The sequence below is a fragment of the Schistocerca cancellata genome, chromosome 12, assembly GCF_023864275.1.
Source record: "Schistocerca cancellata isolate TAMUIC-IGC-003103 chromosome 12, iqSchCanc2.1, whole genome shotgun sequence".
In the NCBI taxonomy this organism is placed as follows: Eukaryota; Metazoa; Arthropoda; class Insecta; order Orthoptera; family Acrididae; genus Schistocerca; species Schistocerca cancellata.
The window spans coordinates 64,903,471-64,924,954 of record NC_064637.1 but is presented as its reverse complement, the minus strand read 5'-3'; the positions used below and the strand labels follow the sequence as shown (position 1 = coordinate 64,924,954).

Here is a 21,484-nt window from a genome sequence, read left to right as displayed (position 1 = left end):
CCCCCATAGGATGACCCACCTGCCGAGTTTGTTTTCCTCTCACAGGCTCCACCTCTGCAGCTTCCATAATCGAGCCATCGCCAGCTATATTAGTTACATTTGTGCCAACTGGACGGCTTCGTGGCGTTGTCATGATCGTGCAGATACAAAAAGCTGCATTTAATTTCTTAGCCTCCAATTAAATAATTTTCAGTATATGACTCTCCAATCTGTCACCAGATGACTGTCTTATGTATTCCACAAAATTTCCTCAAGGCTTCTGTTTGACATTGTCAGGTGATGACTGTTTGTTACTGCTGGCAAGTAGCAACTGCCATTGTCCACAGTGTGACAATCTGTATGGCGACCTTGTTTGAAAGTTGAAGACACGTGATAGCATTGTTTGCAGGAAGATGATGGTAGTGTCATTAGAGCCCCTTAGCAGGAGCCAAGCTATGGCCTTCTGCACACATGCCAGGCAAACAATACTGTTGCTAACTGTCGCTGTGTCCACGAGTCAAACAAAAATTGCTAGATACGTAGAACCTCCACAATTTTGTGGTGTAACTGTCATTGGAAATTCTCATTTCTTTCTATATTTAATGACAGTAGCCACAGTACTTTTTCTTCCTCTTCACCCAACATGCTGCTCTTCAAAAGCTCTCTGTCCACAGGATGGAAACTTTTACATCATCAAAAGATTTCTCTGATATTCCAGGATCTTCCACGTTGAAATTCCAAATTTCCCTGAACCATTTTTTGTTGTTTGTAGGAGTACATTTAACTTCACTAGTTTTAGAATTGTCATGTCATGAATTGTGATTATTCCAAGTTCAGCTAGGACTGAAAACGAGATATAAACAAAACTGACTCATTTCTTTCTTTGATAGAGAAATAATATCCCACTGTAATACTTTGAAACACAGTTACATAACCATGTCATCCTCGAACACTAGAAAAAAAAATGACAACAACTCAACGTACTTCTTCACCTTTCCTTATATGACTCCACACTCGATTATTTCTGGAGCAGACTCAGAGTGATTTCTATCAAAATGACTAAGTATATTCATGTCTGTCAATAAACATTTCACCTCCCCTCATAACTTCCCAAAAATCTCTGAGATTTCCTCAATTTTTTCAGCAAATTCAATTTCTCTGAGAATGCCCAACTTTCCCACACTCAGAGACAACACAGCAGATTCACATCCCATGACTTCCTAAGTATTAGCTAACCAAGTTTCACAAAGGTGACAACAGAAATTTTTGTGATAGTCCCCATGCAAGTGCAAGCAGGGCATATCATAATCAATGGTGTAAACGAATAAAGTTGAAAATACACAATACTAGAAGCAAAAAAGTCTCAGTAAACATAGGGTCAAAAATGCATACCTTAAGAGTTACGGTCAATTTTTCATCTTCAATACTGTGAAACAAATCTCTTCTACTGCAAGCTCTTTGCTTTCCATATTTTGGGAAGTAGCAGTATGGACCAAAACAAGAAAAAAAGTCCAGTACAGGCATGCTCTAAAATGCATACCTTACAAATTATGAGCACTTGTTCATTAGAAGAGAGAAACAGGAGCACTGTTTGGCAGAGAGTGCAGGGACTAGACCACCAACAGGAACAGCATCAGGAGGTTGTGGGGCAAGGATCTATTACGGAGATGCTTCGCAAAGTCAAAAAGGAACCTTGGAGCGAATATTATGTTCTTTTCACAGGACACTATCAAGAAAATTTAGTAAACTTGCATTTGAAGCTGACTGCAGAACGATTCTACTGCCGCCAACATACATTTTGTGTAAGAACCACAAACCTATACTACTATAAAAAGACAAGTTGCTCTCTAAAGTTGTTACTAAAATTCTCGAAAAGTTCTTGATCAATTTATTTCAAATTAATACATTACACTATAATAAACGTTAAGATGGACATAGGATGCACATTTTAAATATGTGGTATACGGTTCTTAACTATATAAACACTTTGCAAATGGGAAATGTTGTTAATGAAAATCTCGTATGGACACATATATGTAACATAGATGAGCCGCAGGGGGGGGGGGGGGGGGGGGGGGGGAATCCTGTATTGTTCAAACACAGCATTAGTAGTGTGCTGCTTGACACAGTCACATAAACTGAATATCTAGGCGTAACACTACAAAGTGATAATGAGCATGTAAAAACCAAGAATATAAGATAAATGAGGATTCATATGGAGGTACATAGAAAGTCATTTTTCCCTTGCTCTATGTATGAGTGGCACAGGAGAGGAAATGACTAACAATGTAACAAGGCACTCTCCACCATGAACCATACAGTGGCTTGTGGAGTACATGTGCAGATGTACAGGTAGAAAAAGGGAGATTGTTCTCTCTCAAAATGCTTTGTTCAACAAGAAGAACAATACCAAATGGCTGAAAGTAGTAATTCAAGATAATAGTAATGTTTAACAACCACATCTTCAATTCTGTAAAAACAACGCAATACTAAGGTAAACCTAAACAAAATTTTATAGGCTTCATTCACCTGGGTGACTCCTCAGTAATGAGAATATCTAGTCTCTTTATGAATCAGAAAAGACCCTAAAAACTGTAGTGAAAATTAAGTCTTACCTGATCTGCGTGTTGATGTCCCTAAGCCCTTGCATCAGTTCCTCGATCACTTCCTCCACCTCCTCCGGCACCTCTACATCGTCATCATCATCTTCTGGCGCTGCTACCACGGGCTGCTGGTGTTGTGGCATGACAGGGATAGTTGCTGGGGCGCCGTTGGCAGTTCTACTGCCAATGTCACCACTGGCAGTCGTCCGCGTCACACTCAGGTTTGCCGCCAGCGAACGGCTGCCACGGTTGTACCGCCACTTGGCAACACGGGGTTTCAGGAACGTCAGACCTGATATAGTTAACAAGTGTTGTTCAGTCTTTTACACTTTGTTGCAGCTTGGAGGGGGAAAAAACAGTAAACACTATTTGCACATGTACTTAGGCAAGGGGCTTGGAGTCTAGAAAAACAGCATATTGCCACAGCATATTAAGCCTCACACAGGACACACAAATTAGTATTTGGACCACTGTCACAGGCTGCTGAGGCCAGACCAAACAGAGTGCAGGCAGCCAGAGAGAATAAATTGTGTTTATTATTTCAGGAATAATCACCATAATTGTTAATAGATTTATCCTACTGAAAGACAAGACAGTCAATACCTTCATGGAAAAATGTTTGTGGTAGTGTATGAAACCGTTATTCTATGTAGGCATGCACCTCTTTATCCAAAGCAAACTGGTGGCCACAAATGTCTTTCTTCAGGGCTCCAAAAATATAGAAATTGCATGGGGAGAGATTGGGACTATATGGAGGATGTGTGAAGGCTTCCCAGTGAAACTTCTGCAGCATGATTAAATGAAACTGGTAACATGTGGGCAGGCATCATCCTGCTACAGAATGATTCTACACTGCAGAAGTTTTACTGGGAAGCCCTTCACGGCTGTTGATTTGCTTCGGATGAAGAGGTCCACACCTAGGTACAATCATGGTTATATAGACAATCATAAATATTTTTCCACAGGGGCAGTAACCATCTTGTCTCTCAGTGGGATAAAAGTATTAACATTTATGGTGATTACTTTTTATCCTTTTTTTGTCTCATTTTCATTTGACTGACTCTTAAGGAATGTCTGGAAGAAACCTGAGTCATTCACAACGAATCTTAAATTTGTTCTGTACAAAGGGAATTGACTCTATAATTATGCCTGCTGTTGTTTTCGGTATTCAGAAACAGTCAATAAAAAAATAAAATAATTGGGCAGTTGGAGTATGACTTGTGCATTGAGGGTCCCGGGCAAACTCAATTATGTACGCAGACAGTTCATCCATTCCAGGAATCGAGGAATATCAACACTGATACTGCCAAGATGTCAGATCCAGGGATTCAAAAGCTTTCAAGAATGTTTTAGTTTGAAGTTCTACATCAAGGGGAATGTTTTGAAGAATGTGTTTGTAAGTATCAAAATAGGTTACATAAATGGTCATATCTTTTGGTTGCACTGGCTTAGAATGTTACCCAGAGTTATTACACTAGCAAGTGACTATAGATATTAGTTTGCGATATAAATTTTAACTTCATACGTCTACCTGCTCCTGAGGAAAAGGGGTCTTAATAGACAGACAGGCAGACAGTATGATAGCAAATGACCAAAATACCTTTCTTCAAGGGATAGAATGACAAACTAAAAAAATTTTAGATTTTTTTCCTTTGGTTGTTGTGTGAAACCTTGCTTTTTGGCAAATTTCATGATTATGCCAACGGGAAATAGCCTGTAGGTTTTGATAGCTCAGTTTGCGAGCATCAATATATGTTACATGAATGGTCATATCTTCTGGTTGCACTAGCTTAAAATGTTCGATTTATTTACACGAGCAAGTGACTATAGAGCTTAGAGTGTGACAACTTTTAAACATCCATCCACTCCTGAGATATATGGTTTTGAACAGTCACACTCACAGAAAACAAATTGTTCCTATAATGGTTCTGCTTTTACCGATTGAGGTACAGAACCCTAAAAACAAGCAATCACCCTCTGATTGCAATAAGAAGAAAATACACTGCAAAAAAAGGCCGAAGAATATGGAGGATAAGTTTGTGACAGGACTGGAATAAGCTCATACCACTACAACAAAAGCAGTCACATGAAATGCGGCCATGTGATGTATCGGCTCTGGTGCAGTTTCTGGGAAGTATTTTATGTAGGCATGACCAGTGTCCATCGGAATAAGTGGTCACTGCCAAACTGTGACCAACAATAGAGTTGACCACCCAGTGCTGCTGTGCACAAAATTCTTGAGTTCAATGGCTGCCATCTTTAGCTTTCCCCCAGCATTGGCTTTCCTAACCTGCACAAATGGGACGTATCGTTGAAACGTGTCCATTGCTTCCGCAATCCTCCTGGCTTCAATCTCTGCTAACTCACTGCATCCTCACCCTTAAACTAACTATTCTTCCGTACACTGTCCTGACACTCCCTCATAATCCTCACTTTTGTATCACCATCATTGTACGCCGTACAGACTCACCAGCTCTGTTGCCCGAGCCACATTCCTATCCTGTACACCTGCTGCTTCACCCTTACAGATTCCTTGTCACAGAGAGTAGGCGGTCAAAGATAGTAGATAAACAAACTATTGTAGTACATAGTTATAAAATATTATAGTAGTAAGGAGGAGGAGGTTATGGTTTAACATGCTGCCAACATTGTGGTAATTAGAACTGGAGCACAAGTTCGGACTATTTCCAAAGAACGGGGAAGGAAACTGGCTTTGCCTTTTCAAAGGAACCATCCCAACATTTGCCTTGAGTGATTTAGGGAAATCGTGGAAAACCCAAATCAAGATGGCCAGATGGAAGTTTGAACTGTCATCTTCCAAAATGTGAGTCCCGTGTGCTGATCAATGTGCCACCTCGTTCAGTTTAGAGTAGTTATGTGGGCACTTCAATACAAAGGTGACCAGCAATAAACATAACTTTAGCCCTCTCTCACACAAATTATTAAGTCAATATTGAAAAAAAATGTTGATTTATTTTTGGTACTTTAAGACCTATCTTATATAGAATTTGCTACAAAACATACTTGTGTAGACCATTATGGAGGTGTCCTCATGCAGGGACAGTGAGAAAAAAATTACTACATCTTACATGGAACTTTTATTAGTAATAACAAATACTTCATGAAGTCAGTGTACACACTATTTTGGATTTTATTTTGTGGAGGGAAACTGTTTCATATACCCAGGAAAACACAAACACTACACTTATCTCAGATGTAACATTTTTTACATCAATAGTCCTGACTGTATATCTATCAGAATTTGGACCACTTGATGTAGCAGGCCATTGCGATCCATCATTAAATCTTAACTCATTGGATATGGAATGACAGGCTCTCTTTTTTGGATGTCTCAACAACAACTTCAACTGAAAGTCAACCTCTATACTTTTTTGTAATCTCTGCTTTCCCCTTCTAGGTCTCCATTCTACCACAGGAAACTCTTGAATGCTAATGGATCTATATTTTTCTTGTTCATTCAACTTCCAGAGTGTCCAGGCATTTACCACTGGTACATTTAGCATGTCACAGAAAATTCTCATGTACCTCCTAAGATTTCTAGTATCATTATTGTAAAGGGCAAACAAAGAATTCGTCAAGTCAACTCCTCCCATCTGCTTATTATAAATTCCAATACAGCGGGTGTCTTTGCCATGTCCTTAGGTCTGTAATTATTTCCCCTACTCCAATTTTCTTTCAGTTTTAGTACCAAGGGAATGCTACACAAAATTTTGCATCATAAACCTTGTGGTTCTTTCCATGAATATACACAAATAAACTTAAAGGTTCGGATAAATTTCAGAAATGACCAAGTACTACACACAATAAAATACTGTATCATACAACACATACCTATTCAAACACAGCACTTTATCCACAAATCAATGTACAACTTTCACAACAAAGGTTCAGTGCTACATCAAGAATGCAGCGACAAAATTTGTTACGGTGTAAAATCAAGTGCTAGCATGCCAGTCGGGAATGAGAGAGCAGAGATGGTTGTGAAGAAGATGTCAACCAATTGCACATTGACCAAGCCCTCTCCAGGTAGACAATGCAACAGCAGCGGCCTCTATGCGAAGAGAACATAAGCACCACACCCGACTGGCCACAGCCCATTCTACAGCAATGTCAAGACTAGGAACTACGACAGAAGTGTCAAAACTCGTTACTTTGCTTGTACATTATATGTAGCTCAAACTTGGAATTGTTATACCGAAGAACATTGCTTGTTTTGTCCGTTGCCCTTTGCTTGCTACTCATCTATGTAATTCTCGGAATTAAGTATTGTCATTTATCTTACAGTAAGAAAAACTCATCAATACGATTTGTTTGCCCGCAGGTTTCCTAGACTCCCCATAGTTGACAATTAGGCAGGATTCAACACAATTTAGCTTCCCACAGGCCAAAAATTTACACTGCGGACACACTTGAAACTATTATTTGTCCTCATTTAAGGATTTGCGATCTTATAGCCACATCAGATTTAAAATATGACAGAAATGGGGTAAAAATTGTGTATCCTCATTTGAGGACATGACATATGAGAGGGTTAGGTATTGCATTATGTACACACAGATGTACTTAATACTTTCAGTGGTCACAGGCTGCTCTTCTAAATTGTATTTAATTGCACACTTTTTTATAAACTAAAATAAGCACATATTGTAGACCAGTCAGTAACAAGAGTAAAGAGCCTCTAGTGATATTGCCACCAGTGGCAAACTACACACATAACATTTACGCAGATATTACAGTGGCAATGACTACCGTGATAAGAACGTGCGGTATGGATGTTGGTTGGGAAAGCCATATGGTTTAATAATAAGGATGTTAGGAAGATGACCATTGCATGCCATGTATTTAAAATGTGGCTCATCAGTTCTACGTACCCATTCTCAATTTCATGTAATACTGATAAATTTAACTGACAAATGGATAAAAATGACTCGCACATGAAAAGAACGACAGACAGACACCGCTCACCGATCCTCTGCATAATCTTGACAGCATACCGCCGAACAATTTCTGAGTCATTCCGGTAGTTGATGCTGAGCAGGAAGCGCAACAAGTCGGGCGCGTGTGGCAGCAGGTCTTCCCGCTTCCCGTGCTTCAGAATAGCTGCAATGGCTGCCAGGCACCCACACTTGGCAGCTACTGGGCTGTTTCCATCTGCAATTATCTGTGGAGCAGGAGCAAATTCCATCAAGAGTCTACTTCAGTTACTTTTAAAACACACACAAAACATGGAGGAATTATAAACTGTATAAAATACGTTTTCTTTTATACAGCTCACAAAGTACATTGGTGTTTACTCATTATTTTAGTGTGCAGAAGCAAAGATACTTTCTTTTAACTTTTGCCTTTGTAAACAATGGTTACAAGGATTGGAACCATGAGAAAACTTTACTGTAAATTAATACAGTCATTCTTCTTCTACTTTTGTGCCCTGTTTGTTGATTGGTTGGCAGTAATTTTCTTCTTCATTTTTGTCTTTCTTCTGCAAGTCTCTTCAGTCCCAAATATGTTGACAGTTTCAGGTCTTGTTTTAATCTGTTCAAAATATCAAAGTCTTGTTTTCCTTGCCCACTCTTCCCAAGTATTTTTCCTTCCATTACGTTTATAAAGAATGGATCTAGGTATATAACTTATCGGCCTCCCCTTTCCTTTATAGTACTCCACAATGATATTTCCCCTCCTACACTGTTGAAGAATCCATTGGCCATTCTCTCTGTCCATGAAATCTTTAGGACATTTCAAACACCGTGCCTCAAAAGCCTGCAGTCTTTTCCATTCTGGCTCCTCAGCTGTCTGCATCTCTGAGCCATATAGGGCAATGCTCCAAGCATTGGCATGATATACCCTCCTATGTTGTTCTACTATCTAGGTACCTAAAGCTAGTGATTTCCTTCAGATTCTGTCCCATCAGACATAGGTTTCTTTTTATTGCAACTTTAGTACATACAAGGATTTTGCTTTTCTCTTGCTTACGTTAATGTTATATCTTTCTGAGAAAAAACTTGTTCATGCCTTCTTTGGTCTTTTAGACACTTGTCTTCAGATTTAGCTAATGCTGATATATCAGTGACGTTCAACCACAAAAATGTCAGTGTGAGGGTTGCATGAAGACTATTCACAGCTTGGACTCCTTAAAAGAATTTTTCACTCTACATCAAAGTGTTTACTTTCTGGTAAATTAAAACTGTGGACTCAAGCCTGGAATCTTGTCTAAAGCTACAGGACTGGCAAGGTTACAGATCTGGTATAAGACACGGACTTAATCTGGGAGAAAAGTTCAACTTCAACTGCATTTGTGTATACGGTTTTGTTGTAATGTGTCACATAGATATATTTTATAAATGTGCAATTGAGTTTAATTCCTTCTTGAAAACAAAATTAGTTCCAATCTATGATAAACTTCCACAGAACAAAACGAAATAGTTCAGTCGTCATCCAGTATTCTATGAAATTGACACCATTACTTCTAAAATTACAATGCTACAATAAACATTAAAATTAAGATATAAAGGCCATTTAATACACGTAATACAGAACGCCGTGCTGGATCCCAATGGCCTCGTATCACTATCACAGAAATCTTCCATCTCATACGGACATTTTTATTTAACTAATTGCATACAGCAAGTACATACAAAATATTTGAGACAATAAACAAAGCATCACACCAATAGGTCTATGACATCATCAACCTAAAGAATGTCCAATAGACGATGTCACCTACAACACACAAATGTCACAGAAGTAAAAATTGATAAACCAACAGTACATTCTAAACACACACACACACACACACACACACACACACACAGAGAGAGAGAGAGAGAGAGAGAGAGAGAGAGAGAGAGAGAGAGAGAGAGTTTGTAAGTAAAAACAATTCACAAAAACTGAAACTTGATTTCATATATGTTTGGCCATTAGAGCTATATACAAACACAATTCAACAACAGGCATACTGGGCATGAGGTCTGTAATGGCAAAAACTCTAAACAAACTTCACGCACCATTATATGCAAAACCGACACACATGCAAATCAAATACACTACTGGCCATTAAAATTTCTACACCACGAAGATGACGTGCTACAGACGCGAAATTTAACCGACAGGAAGAAGATGCTGTGATATGCAAATGATTAGCTTTTCAGAGCATTCACACAAGGTTGGCGCCGGTGGCGACACCTACAACGTGCTGACATGAGGAAAGTTTTCAACCGATTTCTCATACACAAACAGCAGTTGACCGGCGTTGCCTGGTGAAACGTTGTTGTGATGCCTCGTGTAAGGAGGACAAATGCGTGCCATCACGTTTCCGACTTTGATAAAGGTCGGATTGTAGCCTATCACGATTGCGGTTTATCGTATCGCGACATTGCTGTTCGCATTGGTCGAGATCCAATGACTGTTAGCAGAATATGGAATCGATGGGGTAATACAGAACACCGTGCTGGATCCCAATGGCCTCGTATCACTAGCAGTTGAGATGACAGTCATCTTATCTGCATGGCTGTAACAGATTGTGCAGCCACGTATCAATCCCTGAGTCAACAGATGGGGACGTTTGCAAGACAACAACCATCTGCACGAACAGTTCGACGACGTTTGCACCAGCACGGATTATCAGCTCGGAGACCATGGCTGGGGTTACCCTTAACGCTGCATCACAGACAGGAGCAGCTGCGATGGTGTACTCGACTTTGAACCTGGGTGCACGAATGGCAAGACGTGCACGAATGGCAAGCGTGTATTCATCATCGCCATACTGGCGAATCACCCAGCATGGTGGTACGGGGTGCCATTGGTTACACGTTTCGGTCACCTCTTGTTCACATTGACAGCATTTTGAACAGTGGACGTTACATTTCAGATGTGTTACGACCCATGGTTCTACCCTTCATTCGATCCCTGCGAAACCTTACATTTCAGCAGGATAATGCACAACCGTATGTTGCAGGTCCTCTACAGGCCTTTCTGGATACAGAAAGCACATTCTCCAGATCTCTCACCAACTGAAAACGTCTGGTCAATGGTGGCTGAGCAACTGGCTCATCACAATACGCCAGTCACTACTCTTGATGAACTGTGGTGTCGTGTTGAAGCTGCATGGGCAGCTGTACCTGTACACGCCATCCAAGCTCTGTTTGACTCAATGCCCAGGCGTATCGAGGCCATTATTACAGCCAGCGGTGGTTGTTCTGGGTACTGATTTGTCAGGATCTATGCACCCAAATTGTGCGAAAATGTAATCACATGTCAGTTCTAGTATAATATATTTGTTCAATGAATACATGTTTATCGTCTGCCTTTCTTCTTGGTGTAGCAATTTTAATGGACAGTAGTGTACAAACCAACAACAAAAACATCACTAGTGTCATTAAACCACAAAGAATATGAGATGAGTCTCCTTGGTTTCCCCTAATCAAAACTGATGTAGTTTGGCATTAAATGTTGTTCTTTACACTATATGTGATAGTACCTGCATAGCAGTAACATTGGTTTTTATTTTTCTGCACAGGTTTGAAGTGAACATGGTGCAAGAAAACAGAGAATTCATGGTGAAAGAGTGTTGTGCCGTGATTATGTAGCTTTTTCTTTAAAAAAAAAAAAAGTAACATGGCCAAACAAATGTATGATGTTATCTTGGGTGGTAACTGCACTTCCTACTCCACTGTCAAGAATTGGGTTGCTCCATTTAAAACAGGGCATTTCAGCACAGAATAAAAAGAACATCCTGAAAGGTCAACTCAAATCACAGTTCTGAAAACTGCAGATGCGGTTCATTCCATGAGCCTAGATGATTGGAGGATACCTGCTGGAAAGGTAGCGAATTCATAAGATTTTGGACATGAGAAAGCTCTCAGCCAAATGGGTTCCCAAATGTCTGAATGCAGACCAAAAGCATAAATGACTGGTGGCTTCACAGTCCATTTTGGTCCAATTTCCTTGAGATGCTGTGGGATTTTTGGCCTGTCTTGTCATTATGAATGAAATATGAATGTACACATATGAAACACACAGATCAGCAGACAATTTGCTGGCATAAATCTTACAGGATAAAGATGGAATCCAAATGATTGACAACTTACAACATGGTAATGCCATCACGACAATGTACTAAGTTGAACTTCTTGAGAAACTAAAGCAACAAGTGGCCTCCAAACATCAAGGAAAGCTGAGAAAAGGAATCTTGTTTCTGTAAGATAACACTCCTCCTCACAAGGCAGCCATCACAAGGCAACAACTGGCAGATCTTCAGTATGAAATCCTCATGCATCCACCCTATATGGCCCCCCTCAAACTATTATCTGTTCCCAACCCTAAAGAAAAACCTCAAGAGAAGACAATTACTGAAGAATGAGAAAGCTACAAAGGCTGTGGATGTCTGGTTTGCAGGACAATCAAAATTTCTATTTTTAGATGGGTTAAAGAATCTGGAACAAAGATATTATAAATGAGCTAAGCTCAAGGGTGACAATGTTGCACAAATAATTTTTTTCAAAACCGTAACAGCAATTTTTTTTTTCCTCCTTATAAAGTCAAGGAGTTATCACCAGTCCCTCATATACTAGTGGGTGACATTGTTCACTAATGCAAATATTTGCAGGGCATGTCTCGCTTTCACTTGTAATGTATAACAAGGCTTCATGAAAGCATGATTCAAGCTATTTTGACACTTACTTAAGACTGGTTCACTCTAAATAGATTTTACTTCTGTTAGTTTTGTAATTGGGAGACCTGTTCATGTAGTTTAATATATGATAAAGCACGTTTGTTCTGATTATCTATATTTTGTCAATGACCATTAATCTTGTACACTGTTCAGTCTCAATGGGTTTTACAAGGTATCCTCATACTTGCCTAACTTTATCTCCTCACAAATATACAACATGAGCAATTAAAACATGAAAGTACGCAGAAAATAGGTTACACAGTATGTGGATAGATGGCATACTTGACATACTGTCCCATCTTAGGTGGCAGTGGTGGAGATGATGATGATGATGATGATGATGACGACAATGACGCTGACGATGACAATAATGATGGTGATGACGGTGATTACCCCACAGCACAGTTATCAGCACTCTAATTGATATCAACATACACAGCTCTTGGTTTGGCTCGTGTCTGGCTCACAAGTGAAATTGCTGTGACAATTCCCCAGGAACACTCATTAGCAGGTTTCTTCAGAATGTCTAGCCCTGTCTTCACAAAGATGTGCTCTTGACATATCAAATTCCTCCACTCACTTGGAAAAAAAGTTTTCATAAAATACTGCCTGTTAAATGAATGGCTGACTACTTCCAACACTTTAGGTAGGAGACCTGACACGTCACTAAATTTATGAAGTTGCCTTTGTCAGTCAGAATGGTGGACAGACCTCCAGCGAAGCTGAGTATTGTCCTTATGTCAGTGTATGAAACCCATTTAGTTAAACTGACGACAGATACTGGAGATCTCCATATTACAGTAACCGGCGGTGGATAACAGGGAACGGAAATCTCCCATTTTCCTGCATGGATGTCATTTATGGCCTGTTGTACTCTCTATTGGGTAAAGTCTGAACTATTTGCTGGCAAGGCGAGCAGTAGTGAGGAGAGTGTATATGTTAGTGTCAGTATATTTGACCACTCATATGATCATGACAGCTGCATGTATAGATGAGACAGAAGTCAATACCGAATATTGGAGCGTCATTGACAGTGTACTTTGTGCAGTGATGAAATGTTTCATGATTTATATGTAGCTTTGTTATTGGATATACAAAGTGATAAAGAGAATGATAACTGTGATAATACTAGGGTCAGGTGCAGTGAGTTTGGGGCCCTCTACATCAAATAAACATTGGAAACCTCTGCTTGTGTAGGTGAATGACAACAATGCTAGCAGTGATGTAAGGTAGACATTTGTTTATGAGGAATGGATACAAACAATGGTTATAATAAAAATAATCTAGTCACACATTTGGAACCTTTTGAAGGTAACTCAAACATTACATTTGTTTCCAATGATCCATGTTGTACTTCGGAGGTTTTTTTGGTGATGAATTATCTCATATTTTTGTGACACAATCTAACCGTTTTGCCACAGTTGTAACACCGATCCCTGTCACATCACCAAAGTTAAGTGCTGTCTGGCTCAGCTAGCATTTGGATGGGTCATCGTCCTGGTCTACCAAGTGCTGTTGGCAAGGAGAGGGGGGGAGGGGGAGGGGGAGGAGGAGGGCGAGAGGGAGGGGAAGGGTGCACTCAGCCCTTGCGAGACCAATTGAGCTACTTGACTGGAAAGTAGCAACACCGGTCACGAGAACTGGCTGGGAAATCAGTGTGCTGACCACATGCCCCTCCTTATCCACGTGAGAGTACACCTAAGGGCTGAGGATGACATGGCAGCCGGTCGGTATCTTTGGGCCTTCATGGTCTGTTCGGACAGTGTCCGTTTTGTTTTTCTTTTAAATGTCACCCAAGACACTAAAGTGGCCTGACATTTTGATTGTTAAAATGAAACCATTTTTAGTGATCATACTTGTGATAGGATGAGTCAGAAAAGACAGTTATCAGGAGTACTGGAGCACAGCCTCTTGATTGAAATTCTTATCAGCAAACAGCTAATGAGTCGCAATTGATGGGAAGAGATATGGATTGCATGTGACTTTTCTGACAATTCACACCAGGATAATCTTGCAGACAGACTCTGTAAGGACCAACCGGATCTCCATTTTGTGGCTCATTTTCAGACCTTATATAAACACATACAAGTGGTATCATTTGATGAGACCACAATATCTTGGAGAGGCCACCTAAGATTTAATATCTACAACTCTGCAAAGCTTTCTTGCATGAATGATATGTGAGGCCACTATGGGTTAGATCTGTAACATATAAATACTGTACATAGTGTGGGGACAGGAAAAGACTGGACAAAATAATTTTTCCTGTATCGGTACCACACTTAGGCATCTAACATCATTTACATCAGGACAACTGTTGCAACAAAGGGACAACTGAAAATAGCCTGCTTGCATGGAAAACTAAGGTCTGTTGGACAATAAGGGCAAATAGGGGACTTCCATCTGAGCTTTCAACTGCTGTAAACAATCTCAAGTTGAAAGGGAAAAGTGTGCACTGCTAGAAGGGAATGTAGTTTTATATTATTGGAAGAACAAGCTGGTGGTATGAATAATTAGTACTGTACATCCAGCTACGATTATGAGGGAGAAAGGAAGAGAGATGATGTGAAGAAGCCTGACTGTATCATTCAGTAAGATAAACACATGAAGGGTGTGGAGAGCAGACCAGTATTTGCTGTGCAACTCAGTCCTGAGAAAGGCTGTCAAATGGCACAAGAAGGCAACTCCAATATCTTGAACACCTAAACAGGACCATCCTCAAACTCTATCAGGTGATATGAGGAAACCCAAACTGGAGGCAACTGTTGAAGCAGGGGCTAAGAAATACCCTCCCAAGCTCTGCAATGTTTGCACCACACACAAGTTGAGGAAGGAAATCCACTACATCTGCTCATTTGCAAGGTACCTCTTCATAAGCAAATGTGCTTCAAGAAGTATCACACATTGAAGAACAATTAGAACATCTATTGTGTAAGAATTCTAAATGTGAATGTAATATGATTAGTAGGATAGTAATTACACGCTAATATCATGCAGTCCCCTAAGGGGGTGACTAAGACATCTGGCTGATGGATTATGATGATTACATATACCAGGTGTACCGGTACGAAATGAGCGTTAAGATACAAATGTGTCAATAGGGAACACTTGTTGTGAATGAGCCTTGATTTTTTTGTTTGTTTGGTTGGTATGACATCTGTCAAAGATATTTAGTACACATCAAGTCATGGAACAATCAACATCATATGTTTTCCTCGTGTTAACAATGTCGAATTTTGTACCAGAAAGTGATGATTTGCGGAAAGGATTAATTTTTTGTTTTCATTTGGAAAAAAGTGCTGCAGAGTCGCATTGAATGCTTGTCGAGGCATATGGTGATTACGCTCTATCAGAAGCAACACGCAAAAGATGGTTTCAATGACTCAGAAATAGTGTTTTTGATGTAAGAAATGAAGAACTTGGAAGATCACCAAAAAAGTTCGAAGACGCTGAATTGCAAGCAATATTGGATGAAGCAAATGGCAGCAATGCTAAATGTTGCACAACAAACAATTTCTGACCGTTTGAAAGATATGGAAAAGATCCAAAAGTGTGGAAAATGGGTGCCACGTGAATTGAATGAAAGATAAATGGAAAACCGAAAAACCATTTGTCCAATTTTGCTTCAAAGACATGAAAGAAAATCAATTTTGCATCGAATTGTTACTGACGATGAAAAATGGATTTATTCTAAGAATCCTAAACAGTAAAAATCATGGGTTAATCCGGGACAACCATCAACATCGACTGCAAAACCAGATTGATTCGGCAAGAAGACAATGCTCTGTTGTTTGGTGGGATCAGAAAGGTGTGGTGTATCATGAGCTTCTAAAACCCGGTGAAACTGTGAATACTAATCACTACAGACAACAAATGATCAATTTGAACTATGCATTGATCGAAAAAAGACCAGAATGGGACAGAATACATGGCAAAGTAATTTTTTTACACAACAATGCACCTGCACACAAAGCAAAACTGGTTCAGGATACAATCAAAACACTTGCCTGGGAGCTACTACTCCACCCGCCGTATTCACCAGACTTGGACCCTTCTGACTACCATTCGTTTTCATCAATGGGACACGCATTGGCTGAGGAACACTTCAGTTCCTACGAAGAAGTCGAAAATTGAGTGTCTCATTGGTTTGCTTCAAAAGACGAACATTTCTATTGGCGTGGTGTCCACAAATTGCCAGAAAGGTGGTCAAAATGTATAGAAAGCAATGGTCAGTACTTTGAATAAAATGTTTTTACTTTTCAATTCAAAATTAGTGTTCCATTTTGAGAAAAAAACGCTCATTTCATACCAGTACACCTGGTACATGAAGTTTATAATTTCATCACAAATATAGTTTATAAAAGATGCTAATTTCCTGCACGAGTTAAAATTTATTTTATATTAGTGAGTCTGACAATCCAAATTTCTAATTGTTGAGATAGATGGTAAGCTGTCATGGAAAACTCTTGTTTAGGATCTTGTTCCAAAATTGAATGCTGTTACATTTACCATTAGAACAGTACCTGCAATAAATGATAGCCCAGCATGAAAATTAGTCTACTTTGCTTATTTTCATTTATTTATGACAGATAGCACTATATTCTGGGGTAACTCCTCCCCTTCATGATATTTTTGGCTCACAAGTGGGCAGTTCAAGCGACATGTGTAAGTTTGCAAATCTCTTGTCAATCCATGTTCAAGAGCCTGGGAACTATATGTGTAACACAAAAAATAAAGACGGTGGCCTTCAGCTAAGCCCAGCTCGAGACCTGGCCATCGGAATGTTGAAGTGGGACTCGTGAAGTGACAGAGCTGCTGAACACTGTTTGAACCACCTTCCTGTGCGTGCTTAATTTGGAGTGCATGTACAAAATTACTGAACTGTAGGGCTGCAATGGTGCCTGATTAAAGATTTACAACTAACTATGAGACCAATTATAAATGTGCTCACTTCACCTTGCAAGCTTTCTTAAGCACTCTCTGTTAAGCACACCAATGATAAAATCGCCTGCGAGTTGATACACTGTTCATGAATGAACATGAAATAATGTGTTTGTCTCAAAAATTGCTATGTATTAGCCAATCACAAACCTGCGCATGATCGTGCCCTTATCAAATTAAAATACATGAAATTTTATGTGCAGATCTTATTAATTACGGCATTAAATGAATGCAATTAGTTGGAGTCAATATGACTGACTAAACTAGACAACACTGTAGTGTAAAGTTTTAAATAATAGTATTTATTTAACAAAAAAATACTGGTCCTTTTGTAGCTAAAAATTGTTGTGATAACAATGCCATCTGGCAGCCATGTACACAGTGCTAAATGAAGAACGAATTTCATTTCCTAACAGTTATTACTCCTTTTGTCATGACACCTGATGAAAACTTGTTTTTTTTTTTTTTTTTTTTTTCTTTTTTATCGAGTTGAGCCTCTATGGACTGTGTGGTAACAACCAAATTAGCTTTTATTATTATTATTTCTTTCTTTTCTCAGACGTTATGTCTGGTCAAAAATGGAAAGTGATGCAGACCTTGATCAAGCGTGACTTCCTTTTAACTGTACGGTATATGTTATATTGCATTTAGGAACTTTCGGGTAATTGAACATGTATCAATAATTACGGATTTCTGTAGTTGTATATATAAGTTTGGATGTAGCTGTATTGCATTGATGTACTGGTAGATATTGTGTGGTATGACTCCTGTAGTTGATAGTATAATTGGTATAATGTCAACTTTATCCTGATGCCACATGTCCTTGACTTCCTCAGCCAGTTGGATGTATTTTTCACTTTTTTCTCCTGTTTTCTTTTGTATATTTGTTGTATTGGGTATGGATATTTCGATTAGTTGTGTTAATTTCTTCTTTTTATTGGTGAGTATGATGTCAGGTTTGTTATGTGGTGGTGTTTTATCTGTTATAATGGTTCTGTTCCAGTATAAATTGTATTCATCATTCTCCAGTACATTTTGTGGTGCATACTTGTATGTGGGAACGTGTTGTTTTATAAGTTTATGTTGTAAGGCAAGCTGTTGATGTATTATTTTTGCTACATTGTCATGTCTTCTGGGGTATTCTGTATTTGCTAGTATTGTACATCCGCTTGTGATGTGATCTACTGTTTCTATTTGTTGTTTGCAAAGTCTGCATTTATCTGTTGTGGTATTGGGATCTTTAATAGTATGCTTGCTGTAATATCTGGTGTTTATTGTTTGATCCTGTATTGCAATCATGAATCCTTCCGTCTCACTGTATATATTGCCTTTTCTTAGCCATGTGTTGGATGTGTCTTGATCGATGTGTGGCTGTGTTAGATGATACAGGTGCTTGCCATGTAGTGTTTTCTTTTTCCAATTTACTTTCTACGTATCTGATGATGTTATGTTATCTAGAGGGTTGTAGAAGTGGTTATGAAATTGCAGTGGTGCAGCCAGTGTATTTATATGAGTGACTGCTTTGTGTATTTTACTAGTTTCTGCTCGTTTTAGAAAGAATTTTCTTAAATTGTCTACCTGTCCATAATGTAGGTTTTTTATGTCGATAAATCCCCTTCCTCCTTCCTTTCTGCTTAATGTGAACCTTTCTGTTGCTGAATGTATGTGATGTATTCTATATTTGTGGCATTGTGATCGTGTAAGTGTATTGAGTGCTTCTAGGTCTGTGTTACTCCATTTCAATACTCCAAATGAGTAGGTCAATATTGGTATAGCGTAAGTATTTATAGCTTTTGTCTTGTTTCTTGCTGTCAATTCTGTTTTCAGTATTTTTGTTAGTCTTTGTCTATATTTTTCTTTTAGTTCTTTAATATTTGTATTATCTATTCCTATTTTTTGTCTGTATCCTAGATATTTATAGGCATCTGTTTTTTCCATCGCTTCTATGCAGTCGCTGTGGTTATCCAGTATGTAATCTTCTTGTTTAGTGTGTTTTCCCTTTACTATGCTATTTTTCTTACATTTGTCTGTTCCAAAAGCCATATTTATATCATTGCTGAATACTTCTGCTATCTTTAGTAATTGGTTGAGTTGCTGATTTGTTGCTGCCAGTAGTTTTAAATCATCCATGTATAGTAAATGTGTGATTTTGTGTTGGTATGTTCCAGTAATATTGTATCCATAATTTGTATTATTTAGCATGTTGGATAGTGGGTTCAGAGCAAGATGTGATATTATTTGAATTTGTTTGTATATTATGTGTGGTTTTCCAATTTTTCATTACTATGTTTAGTAACTGAATCAATTTAGGATCTACTTTGTATATTTCCAATATTTGTAGTAACCATGAGTGGGGTACACAATCAAAAGCTTTTTGGTAATCAATGTATGCGTAGTGTAGCGACCTTTGTTTAGTTTTAGTTTGATATGTCACCTCTGCATCTATTATCAGTTGCTCTTTACATCCTCGTGCTCCTTTGCAACAGCCTTTTTGTTCTTAATTTATAATTTTGTTCTGTGTTGTATGTGTTACTAATTTCTGTGTAATGACTGAAGTTAATATTTTGTATATTGTTGGTAGGCATGTTATGGGGCGATATTTAGCTGGGTTTGCTGTGTCTGCTTGATCTTTAGGTTTCAGATAAGTTATTCCATGTGTAAGTGTATCAGGGAATGTGTATGAGTCTGCAATGTAACTCTTAAATAATTTAGTTAGATGTGAATGTGTTGAGGTGAATTTCTTTAGCCAGAAATTTGCTATTTTATCTTTTCCAGGGGCTTTCCAATTGTGAGTAGAATTAATTGCTTGGGTGACTTCATGTTGTCAATACTACTTATCGCTTGACCTTGTTGACCTCTCGCAGCTGCGGTCGGCTGATGCAATCGTGGCGGCGCGCCAGCGACCGCGCAAACTCTAAAACACCCAGTGTGCGCGCCCGGGATAACGTTCCGCTGGCACTGAGAAAATTTTCTAAGTCCAAGCTACTGCATATACTATATAAGCGAGTGAGAGCCGTGCAGAGGCTCATTCGCGCTGCTGCTGCTGCTGCTGCTGCTGCTGCACAGGCAACTGCATTGAACACCGTCACGATGCCTTACAGGAGAATTCGTCGCCGTTCTAAACAGACAGTCTATAAAACGATCGAGAACATCGAGTTCGCCACTACAGCTGGGGACAAGAAAAATCGCATACCAGTGAAGAGTGTTGGTGCTACTGCACTTGTCGACGGACCTTTATTATTATTATTATTATTATTATTATTATTATTATTATTTGTTATTTTTATGGTGCAAAAACAACTGTGGTCATGAGTGAACATGTCATAACTTATAACACTAATAAGTAAAAGAAGTTAAAAGCGACTATACTTCAAGCATAAAAAAAAGACGGAAAGAAGGAGAGCTAAAAACAAGGACCCGCCCCCCCCCCCCCCCCCTTGGAGAAATGTCCATAAAATGTCTCATACAAACAGTGGAGGTCCCAAACTGAAAATTTAATGTCTTTGCCATATTTCTACGATGGATAAAAAGTACAACATGATCAATAGTATGAGCAATGTTCACTAAAACAACCGATAACTCAGATGGCAAATATACACTGGAACATAAGCGGCTGAAAAAAAGGGCATTTGGTCAAGAAATGGGAAACCCTCAAAAGTTGATGGCAATGAGCTCAAAGTGGTATTGGTTCATCACATAACAAATGGCAACGGCTAAAAAGAGTGCCCTATAGGAAACCTAGCTAATATGATCTCGCAATGAGAAGGTTGTGAAGAGGTCGGCCAAACTGCTGGGAGTGGTTTAATTCGCCAGAGCTTGTTCTCGTGAAGAGAAGACCAGTGGTGGTGCCAAAGTGACACCATCTGCCAACAGACAGCAACACGGAATCATCCGAAGGAATAGAAGAGCTAGCAGGCTGATGGAGGACTGCAGCCCAGGCGGCAGCATCAGCAGCCTCTTTTCCTGTCAGACCGATGTGAGCAGGAAGCCCTCAACAGTGAACAAGCGAGAGCTTTCTTGGATCCATTTCAATAAGGGATAGGCTGTGTACAGCACACAGAAGCTCTGAAAGGGCACTGAATGCAGAGGCTCTGAAGAGCACTGACAGAGTCAGAGCATATGATACAGTTCAAAAGTCTGTTGCCAGATGTACTGCCCAGTCTGATAGAGGGCAAAGAGCTCTGTTGTAAACATCGAGCAGTGCTCTGGAAGCCAATACCATAATCGGTTGATGCCAATGAGAAAGGCACAATCAACACCACAGTCAGGCTTA

At 39.3% G+C, this 21,484-nt stretch overlaps 1 protein-coding gene across 1 annotated transcript in view; it reads right to left on the bottom strand.

Moving 5' to 3' along the window:
* Window positions 1-21,484, bottom strand: part of LOC126109664 (tubulin-specific chaperone D) — a 199,273-nt gene that overhangs the window by 149,810 nt on the left and 27,979 nt on the right. The window contains exons 4-5 of the mRNA XM_049914709.1: window positions 7,569-7,764; window positions 2,595-2,874 (exon numbers count right to left, since the gene is read on the bottom strand). Coding sequence (XP_049770666.1) covers window positions 2,595-2,874; window positions 7,569-7,764 — 476 coding nt within the window. The remainder of the gene's footprint in view (window positions 1-2,594; window positions 2,875-7,568; window positions 7,765-21,484) is intronic.